At 33.3% G+C, this 11,727-nt stretch overlaps 1 protein-coding gene and 1 pseudogene across 1 annotated transcript; both read right to left on the bottom strand.

The window, feature by feature from the left end:
• Positions 1-1,535: 1,535 nt before the first annotated feature.
• Positions 1,536-5,853, bottom strand: LOC132269000 (probable L-cysteine desulfhydrase, chloroplastic; annotated as a pseudogene).
• A 1,341-nt stretch (positions 5,854-7,194) lies between these two features.
• Positions 7,195-9,958, bottom strand: LOC132268999 (auxin-responsive protein IAA14-like). The gene is made up of 5 exons (XM_059769969.1): positions 9,525-9,958; positions 8,345-8,568; positions 8,054-8,189; positions 7,887-7,948; positions 7,195-7,528 (listed from the first exon to the last, which is right to left on the bottom strand). Exons 1-5 carry the CDS (start codon positions 9,827-9,829, stop codon positions 7,491-7,493), a joined length of 765 nt encoding a protein of 254 aa, XP_059625952.1. The 5' UTR covers positions 9,830-9,958; the 3' UTR covers positions 7,195-7,490.
• Between the last annotated feature and the right edge of the window lie 1,769 nt (positions 9,959-11,727).

Below are 11,727 nucleotides of genomic sequence, written 5' to 3'. Positions count from 1 at the left end.
CTTCCTTCTATAATTTACCAAACATTAAGGAGCTTGCCCTCTTAAATGTCCCCCCTCCCTCTCTCATCCATCCACTCCCCCTCCACCCAAATATATTGTCGGTGACAAAAATTAATTACTGTAGTTGCTAAGGAATTCTAATGTTAAGTGTAAATGTTCTAAACAAATTGAAAAAGAAATGTTAAATGAATTTGTGCTGTAAAAGCCATCTCCGGAGATAAAAGGTAGTGTTGATTTTTTTTTTTTTTTTGCTTAATTTTGGACAGTCATTAATTCATTCTTAAACAAAGAAAAAGAAAAAGAAAAGGGAGATGAAGGAAAGTTATTAACAGACAAGAAGGATGGGCTTTGGTTGTGGTTCGTACGAATGAAAGCGGGGAATAGTTGCTAATAACTCATCTCCTAAGTTAAGTTGGAGTGGTGATATAATTTTACATGTGGTAAAATAGTTGTAATAACATCGTAAGTGTCACTAATAGGTCGGTGACTTAGCAGTATCAAGTTCTTACTTTTTAAGGGGAGGTCAAGTGTTCAAGTATCAGTAGAGATCCGTAGGGCCCGTTTGGATCGTGATAATGTTATATGTTATGGTTTGGTATGATATGAAAACAATCGTTTTGGTATTGGTATGTTTTTAGTAGAAATCAGATTCATGTTTGGTAACGAGTGTTTTGTTTTTGTTAATTGTATATCAAAAATATGAAAACGCGTTTGGTAATGTTATGCGTTTTAAAGAATTCGAAAACAAAACATGTTTGGGAAGTTTGTTTTGTTTTCAAAAATTCTGAATCAATAACAGAATACATGTTTGGTAAAGACTATTTTGTTTTTGTTTTGAATAATTATATATATGAATACAATTATAAGTTTACATGTAATAGTCCATTTTCTTTATGATTTGAGATAATTTATTAAAATAAAAAAATAAAAATATTTTGCATTAAAGAGCTGGGAAAAAAAATTATGAATAAGTTTACATGTATAAATAAGATCATGTGGGATGTTTATGAGGCATAGACATGATTAGTGGCAACCAAAGTACAAATCTAACTTTGTAATAATCTTTCAATGAGAGCAGATCTTTGCACTCTATTTATCTTTTTCTTTTGGTTTGCGCTCCATTTAACTTTGTTTTATTTCATATATATATATATATAAATTCATTATGAATGATAGAGAGAGATCCTTGTAGTTGAAACTAACAAGAAGTAAAGCCAAAACGTTGATCTTCTTGAATTGGTCAGAGTTGAGGCTTAGTGGACATTGAAGCTTGTGAATGGGTTTATTTCACTGAGATTAGTTTGAAATTTTGTGCTAGAGATCCTTCAAAGTGTTAATATTTTTATTATTAACTCCTGAGACCATTTCTCCTTTTTCTGAATATTTATTTTGATAACCAAGTTCTGAATATTTCATACAATCTCCAACCATAATTAGAAATAATAAATAGGAATATTATTAGAAGCAAGCAATCAAGGAAACTAGACATCACAAGCTAGACATGAAATGACAAGTTTTTTTGGTACATCACAAACTTAATAAATTGTTGTTGCACAATTCACATATATACTTGCACATATAGGGAGCTAGACATTGCTTAAAATTAGTATGTGTGTACATACACACTTCATTATACTCACATAAAATGTACACACCTACATCTAGAAATCACTAAAATTCATTCCGTAAAATGTACACACACTTCTTTATACTTGCATAAGCCTCCATTTGCTTAAGTTAGAGATCACCATCTTCCTGGAGTTGCAACAACTGGAGAATGCTTCCTATAAATCCCACTGGTGCCACTACCCACAACTTACAACCATGTCCTTCAACTCCACCACGAAACAGCTGCATTCTACTAAGCTTGAAAAATTGTTATATGTTTCACAGTTATATATTTCACATATATATTTCAAAAATTCATTTCAAGTTTAAAAAATCAACCACATGCCTTTTTGGAATCAAAGTTTAAATTCCTTTTTTTTTTTTTTTTTTTTTTTCGAAAATCTGGCATGGTTTCCCCTTAAAAATAGACATTTTCAAAATTGAACCTATCACAATAAACACAAAGGACAATGCCTACAAAATTATTTCAACAAGGAACACCGCCCACAAAATTCATTCAATCAATTTAATAAGGGACACCGCCCACAAAATTAATCCACAAATCCAAGTAAAATTGCCTATTTTCCTCCTAAACTATTCCAACAACCACAAGATATATCTAACATTTTTTCAGGCTAAGTTGCAAATTTGGAGTGTAAATAACCTCATGCAAAACCAAACACATGAACAACATTAGAGATAAACAAAATAACACATGGTAGAAATGAAGTAATTTAACAGTAGTAAGCAAGATATATCTAATCTTTTTTTAGGCTATGTTGCAAATTTAGAGTGTAAATGACCTCATGCAAAACCAAACACGTGAACAACATACAGTAATCACGATCCAAACCTACATTGTTCTTAAATTTTCTACCTTCAAATTACACAGACGAGAACTAGTATATTACATCTGTCAGATTTCAAATCTTAAGACTCTCTCAACGTATCAGATTCAAGGTAATGCAACTTATTTAAGGTAATGCAACTTATAATCTCACATTTTATTGTGCCTGGTAATTGCATAAAATATGAGGATACAAAAATCTCACATCTAATTACAATATAATAAGGCCGAATAGGGATTGTATGACATAAAGTTAGGTATTTTATTTTTAATCTCATGCTTATTTCTAATTTATTAATTTAATTGAATCAGACAATTTATATTTCTAAACATGTCATATGATCTCAGTTACTAACGAAGGCTAAATTTCCAAATAATTGGTTTGAATGATACTTTATAAATTTTCATAAGTTGCTGAAATAGGCTTTACTTTTTAGCTATAAAATTAAAATTGAGTTATAAAATTATGCACTCCCATTTCTATATACACAGAATTATTCATCACTCTGCAGAGAATAAAACTATATCTAAATCTGGATTATGTTACTGTATTTGCTACTGAAAGAATATGGAATTGTGGAACTATAGTTATGGAACTAAATCTGGAATTTTGTTACTGTATATATATATATATATATATAGAGAGAGAGAGAGAGAGAGAGAGAAAGAGAAAGAGCACCTGAAAGAATCGCCCTTAACGAAATCGATACACAGAATGTATGACCAACAGAAATTTCCAGAGAAGAAGCGTCGATCTGTGGTTGCGAAGAACTCTAGGGTTTCAGATTCGGGTCACACTCCATTTAACAGAGAGACGATTGAGCTGAAAACCAAGTACGGGAGGATTGATCGATCTGTAGCCTAGCAACGAAGATGTAATGAAAACGAAGAACAATCGGCTTCAAAAATCGCCTCCAAAGGAGCTGCGCGATGAGAGAGAAAATGATGATGAAGAACAATCTAGGGTTTCAGATTCGGGTCACATAAATACATAACAGAGAGACGATTGAGCTAAAAACCAAGTATGGGAGGATTGATTGATCTGTAGCCTAGGAACGAAGGTGTAACGAAAACGAAGAACAATCGCCCATGAAATCGCCTCCAAAGGAGCTGCGCGATGAGAGAGAAAATGACGATGAAAAATGGTCCGGTTCTAATATGCGATTTTTTATACTTGATATTACCGCTACAGTTAAATGAGGGTTGATATGGTTTTGGTTTGGGTTGGTATGGCCGCTACAGCAAACCATATCACCCAATATCACCAATTCTTTGATATGGGTTTTGGCTCAAATCTCATAATGTTTTTACCCTGTTCAATACCACATCAACCCACTCCAAACATGATATTGGCCCAAAAATGAAATCAAAACATGAAAATAATAACAGATATGGGCCTCCAAACAGGCCCATAAAAATTTTGCTTAATTTTAGACCGTCATTAATTCACAACTTGGATGCAGAATAAAAATTATTCTTAAACAAAGAAAAAGAAAAAGAAAAAGAAGATGAAGGAAAGTTATTAACAGACAAGAAGGATGGGCTTTGGTTGTGGTAGCGGGGAATAGTTGCTAATAACTCATCTCTTAAGTTAAGCTGGAGTGGTGATATAATTTTACATGTGGTAAAATAGTTGTAATAACATCGTAAGTGTCACTAATGGGTCGGTGGCTTAGCAGTATCAAGTTCTTACTTTTTAAAGGGAGGTCAAGTGTTCAAGTATCAGTAGAGATCCGTAGGATTTCAGTAGTAAGCAATAAAAGAATTTTTTATTTTATTTAGGATAAAATGCAAAAAAAACGCCTAAACTATTGGAGTTTTGCAAAAAGTCCCCTGAACTACAAAAAAAACTACTTGAACTATGATTTTGTTGCAATTTGCCCCCTCAAGTCATCAGAAAAGAAAAAAGACAGTTTTGCCCTTATTATAAAACCACGCAGCTCCAAATAAAGTTATTGTACATCTTCCTCCGGCGGAGCCACCAGTATGGACTTTTTGGACGTCGTTTCAAAAGCAACGAGCCAGTAACCCAACATGTCGGCAACCCACCACCACCACCAACATGCCGGCAACCTAAGCATGACCATACTCGAACACATCTCCGGTGGAGACCCAACATCTCTCTATTGCTAATCCATTTCCATATTCATGTGATACCACTGGATGATGCAAATCTGATGAGCTTTTGATTTTCCTACAGTGCAAAAATGCAACAAAGGGTGGCAGAAAAACCATTTATGCAGATTACTAGTATAAAAATTAACCCCAATTTCCTTTATATCAAGATCAATACACCTAATTACGTGTGCTGCGTTGACGAAGACTTGGTCAACACCTTCGTCTCTACAGATCTTAACCAATTCCTTCACCGGAATCACAACACTCGGCATCGATGTGATATGATCGATCACCGCTAACCTAATCCTACGATTGTTCGATTTGCCCTTTTCTAGGGCTTTTCGAAACTCGTTGGCTATTTTAGTCTTGGAATTAACAGGAAATGGTAATTGAACTTCGATTACCTGACTGTTGGCGCGTGATATATAGGCCTGGACGGACTTCTTGACGGCGCCGTATGCATAATGGAGCATCACGGCGGCGTGATAGTAGCGGCGAGCTGCGTAGTCAAATTACATCACAACAGAACCCCAGTGGCAGACCCTCGCTTCTTCTTCTTATCTTCTGGGCGCTTCTACCATTGTCATTTCTTCAAATTAACTTCTTCGCAAATTCCGTATGTTATTTTGGGGGAAAATTACTGTACATCTTCTTCATTGACACAATTTTGGGGGAAAATTATTGTACATCGGCACAGACCAAATCACCCGTGGTCACTGGTCACCACTTCCCTCACTTCCACCACCATCATTGCTCCCTCACAAATTCACTGCCACAACCCTGACAAACCCACCGCCGTCACAAAGAATCGAAATCAATATGGGAATTCTCTTCATCGCATAAAACTTAAAAAATTAGGTTGAACCCTCTGCAATCTAGTCGGCTTGGGTTTGCCGAAACAAGCAATTGGGTTTCAATATGAATATCAATTCGGCGACGAGACCATGCCCTCGATTTGGGTTCGCCGAAACAAACAATTAGTTCTAATTTGAACCATCAATTCAGCGACGAGTGAGAGGGAGGTGTGTCGCCGGAGAGGAGTGGTGAGGGTTTGTTTGGATTTCAATCCCTCTGTTTCATATTCAACTATTTCTCCCGCAAATGATTCCTCTGGATATCTTTAATTCTTCGGACAAGCACAGATATATATATATATATATATATAGACACACACACACACACATAGAGTGAGAGAGAGAGCTGCTGCTTACGCTGTCGTAGATGGAGCAGTGAAATCCTACGATTAGGTTTGATGAAGAAGATAAACAGTGGAGATAGGTAGTGTTTGGGTGTAAGGTTAATTAGAGTTATTAATGTGTTTGGGTAAAGAGGTTAAAATAAGGGCATTATGGTCCTTTAATTTAAAATTGTTGGTCATGAACAGTAATTTCAACAGGTCAGTGGCCCGAGGGAGTGATCTGCAATAAATGTGTATAATTTAAGGAGTTTTCTGCAGTTTTGATAGTTTAGGGAGTTTCTTGCAAGTTTATTAATAATTCAGATTTTTTTTTTGCATTTTACCCATTATTTAGGAAATGCATAAACTCCAGCAGCAACTAGTGATCGCCATTAATACAAAGGAGCTCAATTGCTGTTAAAATAAATGATTCATTCAATTGCTTTTACAAAACAAATTCTTTTAGTTTTTTTTTTTAGTTATTGAATTTATTATTATTAATATTATCGTAATTATTTGTTTTATCTTATATATGAATAGAGCATGGAAGAAAATTCCCACGTAAATTAATCTTTTTAAAAAGCATATCATATTCATGGTTAAAAAATTACTACTAGATAGTTCCTGTCTCTCAATTAGTGACGTAAGAAGATGGGCATGCATCATTTCTCGATATCCTGCTTCTCTCGGATTGTGACAAAGTTCATTGGATCTTGTTTCCGTCTTCCCTTTATGATAACATTAACTTTTGCAGGTTGTCCATAAAAAGAAGATTATTCCATTTATGGGAAATCATCAAATTCAGCAATTTCGGGCATGCATGCATGTGTGTGTGTGCATGTATATATATGTGTATATGTATGTGAGAGGAGATTATTTAGGTTCAAATGAAACATGAATGCTAGGATCGCGGTCAATTGTTTAAGAATTTGGAGCTTGGAAGATTGAATGTATTTGTTCATCCTCAGGAATTTTTTTCATTGAATGCTCGGTGCATATGAGATGGGAACCGTATGTTTTCGATAATAAATTATAATGTATTTTAAAATATTTGACGATAAATTATAATGTATTTTAAAATACTCGACGGTATTATGATGTATTCTAAAATACTCAACACCACCATTATCGATCCCAAAAACAATCCTATATAAATAAAAAATGGAAAACAATTACATGTAAATAGCAATGCTTATAAGCCTACAGCAATAAATTAACAAAACCAAACAAATAGGGCATGCATAAATGCCCTATTGCCTAGTTATTGACATGCACATGATCTTGCTCCTCCTCTTACAGAGTCATGGAACAATTCATTAATGAGTTGTCACCGCACAAAATTAAAGTCATCGTAATAGAACAAATGTATAACTTAAAAGAATCTTCTAACAAAAAATAAATACTCCATAGTAAAATAAATGAAAGAATAGACACATAACAGCTCTTAAAAAGTACAATATTATTGTGATACTTATGAAACAAACCATTAATATACTACTAAACAAGCTAGACAAAACCACGTCTTAGAGCATAAGAGTTATTATTGTTTCTCTCTTTAACATTTAATTATTATCCAAATACATATCACACATTGACTAATAATAATACACCAAACCATAATTAATACGGAAACAACCAAACACTCTGCTCAATCCATCTCGTGGGTTTGTCCTTCTTTGGTTTATTTTTATTTCGCAGTGGCCACAAAGATCAAAGGAGCAGGTTGTGGTGATTACTACTTCAGCTTCTGTTTTTGCGTTTCTCCATGGCTCTTGGTGCTGAATATTCAAATTAGCATTTCATTAATATATATATATATAAGACAACTTATATATGTGTGTGTGTCCATATACATATATAGTCTATATACTTTTTCTGTCTCGTATTAGTAGTTCATTTTTCTCTTTTTACATTGTCCTTTATTTTTTTAAAAAATTTCAAACTTTGTAACTATATATATTTAAATTAAAAAGGATAATTTAACAATTTTAAAAAGGGACAATACATTAATTGCATGTCTCCTTAAAAAGTTATAAAATCAAAGATGGACAACTAATAAGGGACAGAGGCAGTAGATATTAAGAATAGTTACGGTGGTAAAGCAATAGTTTGGCTGTAATATATGTATATACTTACCAAGTCCTTTTGCGTCCTTCCCTTTCATTAAACACAATCGCTTGCAAGAATCAACGAACATCCTGGTTGAAATGAAGAAGGTATAAGTAAAAAAATGTTTAATTTCAAAGATTAAAAAAGAAAAAACATGTTTAATTTGAGTGAGGAATTAATGAATAAGAACTTACTCCCATGGTACGTCGCCCACGAGCATCCAATCGCCATCCTTGTCTTCATAGGTTGGGACGTAATCGGAGCCATTCAATAGATCCATCAGCTTGCTCTCATTCATGAAATCTTTCATCCCTTGAGATCCACAGTTACCTTCAATTATATATGAACCATATAATTAATATTGTAACTCCACTAAGAAAAAAACTGTTTTTGTAAATTAACAATATGGTTAATTCATCAATTCATCATCTATATATATATATATATATTGATTATACTATATTTTAAATATAATGTATACCTACCAATGGTGAATGAACTGAACATCTTGCCTAAGGCCTCAGAGAGCTCCTTGTAAGTTTTGTACATTTTTAAGTCCACTTTACGTAGGTAAGGTGCACCATCCATGCTGACCTTGATGTAGGCTGCAATGCTGCTAACCTTCTCCTTCTCCTTATTGTTGCTCTTTTGGACATCCAGGATATTCTTTCGGAATGATCGCACCGGTGGCCAACCCACAACCTGTGCCCTAAAATTCCATTTGGATATGTAGAATAAATATACTATTATATATAGATCTTCATCATTTGATCAATGGTCTACCAAGATTGAGGATCTTTTTCTTTTTCTTCCTCAAAAAGTAGTGAGGAACCAACTTTTATGAATTGAACATAAACAAAGCATGAAAGAATATGGAGATCATAATTCATGTTTGAATTGTTATCTATTTAATTGATGGGGATTTAGTGGTAAGTGGTGGTTGTGAGATATATATATATATATCTATATATATATATATATTGAACCTTGTCTTTTCTTTATTAATGTTTTGGCCGGCCGCCATTTTCTGGGGAACCAAACAGAACATTGTGATGAAAATTTTAAGCTTCATAAGCACAATTTTATATGAAATAAATTAATTACTTGATGCAAGTACCTTATTTCAGTTCATCATTCTGAACCAAAAGACTAATTATTGTTGAATAGTTCTTAATTCATAATAATAATTTGATGCTTTTTTTTCCCTGTAAAAACTAAAAAGAGTAATTAATGTATGAGAAAAGTGGTCATTTGAAATTGTTATATATTATGAACTTCTATGATCTGTATTATCAAGACTTAAGCAACATATATGGTTAATATATATATATATTCTCTGTTAAATTATATGCATGCCTTCAGCTAGCTTTGACAGGCCACATGCATGAAATAGCTGACCTTTTTTTTTTTAAAAAAAAAAATAAATAATAATAATAATCCGATTCTCTTTCATTCAAGATCTAAGCCTAGATTCAAGTTCAAACAAATGAAAAAAAAAAACAAAACTGTAATCTCTCTCTCCCTCTTTCTCTATACATGGAAATATATATAGCCCTAGTTATCAAGTAATTAAACATGCGCTCATCAACTGAAAACAAATACTATATATATATATATATATATATATATAAAGAAAAAAGATTTTAAGTCAAGAAACATATATACTTGGCTGGAGGCTTCACTGGATCATTAGAGCAAGGAAGAAGACTCTTCTCCTTGGGCGAAAGATTCTCATTGGAATCAACACCACTGTTAATCTCCTTGGATGAAAGGTTGAGCTTCAAATCCATTGTTTCCGAAAAGCCTCTCTTCCCATTAGTGTTAGTACTATTATTCTTTGCCAGATCTCCTTCGCTTCCTCCTCCTCCACCCGGTAACCCTAGCCGTAACTCCGTCTCCTCAAAATTCATCTTACCCTTATTCCCCAACTCACCGCCGATCATGTTTGCCATTTTCCGGCCAAGTTCCATGAATTTGTCTCTCTTGAGCTTGTTGTTTGGTTTGTGCTATTTTTTTTAAAGTGAGAGAGAGTGACAGTAAATGGTAGTGGTCGAAGATAACAATAATGGAGGACGTAGGAAAGGGATGGAAGAAGGGTGTGTTTGGGCTTAAATGGGGTATTAATATACGGATGGGTTGAATTTGTCTTTCATTTTTTTCACAATTCAGGTCTTGCCACGTGGCTACACTGCTGTGCGGGATCTTGCCAACCTTTTTCCGGGCTCCGTGACGGCATTGTGACGTTAGCTTTCCTATGATTGTGTGTGCAGTTATTCTACTGCCCCTATTTGTCTTCAATAGCCTAAAAAATGGCTCATACAAAACCCTTATCCAAACCATTAATCTAACGTCTATCATGACGCTGAAGTACATAGGGGGCCAGACAATGAGAAAAACATTAAGTAATGGGCAAAAGAAAAAGACAATATTGTAGTACATTGGTGAATGTATATACTTAAAATATATATATATATACACTTGTCCCAAAATAATTTTTTCTATTCAAAATTTAATGTACTAATTTTGAAATATTCTTAATTTATAAAACATGTGAAGATTCTGAAAAAGAAACATTTTTTTGGAACAGGGAGTACTATTTAATTTTTTAACAAAAAATATGAATCATTAGTCTTATTATTTAATTTTTTAGCCGTACCATATTATTGGTACCCAAGTACTCCATAAGTTTTCTAGCTTGCCATGCCAATTGAATGTAAGCTAGCTCTAAAACTTAACTCAGTATGTTAGAGATCCAAAATCCTATTTTGGATGGATATGAAGAATTCTTGTTGAAGTTGGGTGTAGATTAATTTTTTTATTTTTATTTTCACAATCTCAATAAAAATTAGATTTAGACAAAAGTACTACTAGATATTTACAACATAAATCTTACCACTATTCACATGATTTTTATTATTGTTAGGAATTGTGTCTCAAATTTTAAAAAATATCTTGTTAAAAAAATCTTAAACTCCAAACAGTATTCAATAAATACTTGCCATGTTTCGTTCTGACTTCTAAGCTAAAACTTGTGAGAATGAAAGAACTGTGAACTGTAAACTGTGAACTGTGAACTGTGGAGAGACTTGGTGTGTGACGCTAATGATTTTATATTTATATTTGGGGAACTCAAAAATTATGACACACAGGGAGAATCGAGAGAGAATCGAGAGGGGGCCTAGTTTCTGACTTATCGAAGTGCATGGAAACAATGCCCAAATTGTATGTTGTCTTGTTCCTAATTTATTCTTTGTGTGCTTTTTGATCGCCAAAGTTGTAGGTACAGAAAGAGTAAATTGTCTGTGCATTCATTTGACATGCAAACTCTTAAACTTTGTATTCAATGCAATGTACATTGCATGTGCCCTGTTTCTCCATTACTCCCAATCAACCACTACCTTTATTGCTTACCCTAAATACTATACGCTTTCTTCTTTCTTCTTTCTTCTTTCTTTTTCTTTAATTAACCATTAAGTAAGAAAAAACCCACTGTCTAGTCTTTTTCTCTTCAATGACATGTCACCACCATTTTCTATATATAGTGCTATAATGTTAAATTTAGAACCAAAAAAAAAGACAAAACATGATTCATGTTGTTTATTTAATTATTGGCTATTAATAAATAAAAATTGAGTTATGTACCCAACTCATTCACACCTTTTAATTCTCCATATTAATAGAATATCAAGTTATAGGCCCTCTGCTAAATTTTATTATTAATATAAATTTATCTTAAATTTGACATAAAAATCACATATACCTCTTAGAGTTGTTGTATTGACACTCCACATTTGTACAATACTTTTTTTTATTTTATATTATTATTAAGAGCACTTTTGATGAGAGCTCCTACCTCTATTATTATTGA

The sequence above is a fragment of the Cornus florida genome, unplaced genomic scaffold (genome assembly GCF_030987335.1).
Source record: "Cornus florida cultivar Cherokee Brave unplaced genomic scaffold, ASM3098733v1 CherokeeBrave_3.0.0_Hap2_Chr08, whole genome shotgun sequence".
Lineage (NCBI taxonomy): Eukaryota > Viridiplantae > Streptophyta > Magnoliopsida > Cornales > Cornaceae > Cornus > Cornus florida.
The sequence above is the reverse complement of the archived record's forward strand: the minus strand, read 5'-3'. Positions and strand labels throughout refer to the sequence as shown.

Excerpts from the sequence above, each read along its gene's own strand:
- LOC132268999 (XM_059769969.1), bottom strand. The coding sequence starts at position 9,829 with ATGGAACTTGGCCGGAAAATGGCAAACATGATCGGCGGTGAGTTGGGG. Across the intron at positions 8,190-8,344 it reads GTTCAGTTCATTCACCATTG|GTAACTGTGGATCTCAAGGG; the intron begins GTAGGTATACAT and ends ATATAATTGAAG. Across the intron at positions 7,949-8,053 it reads GTGGGCGACGTACCATGGGA|GATGTTCGTTGATTCTTGCA; the intron begins GTAAGTTCTTAT and ends CATTTCAACCAG.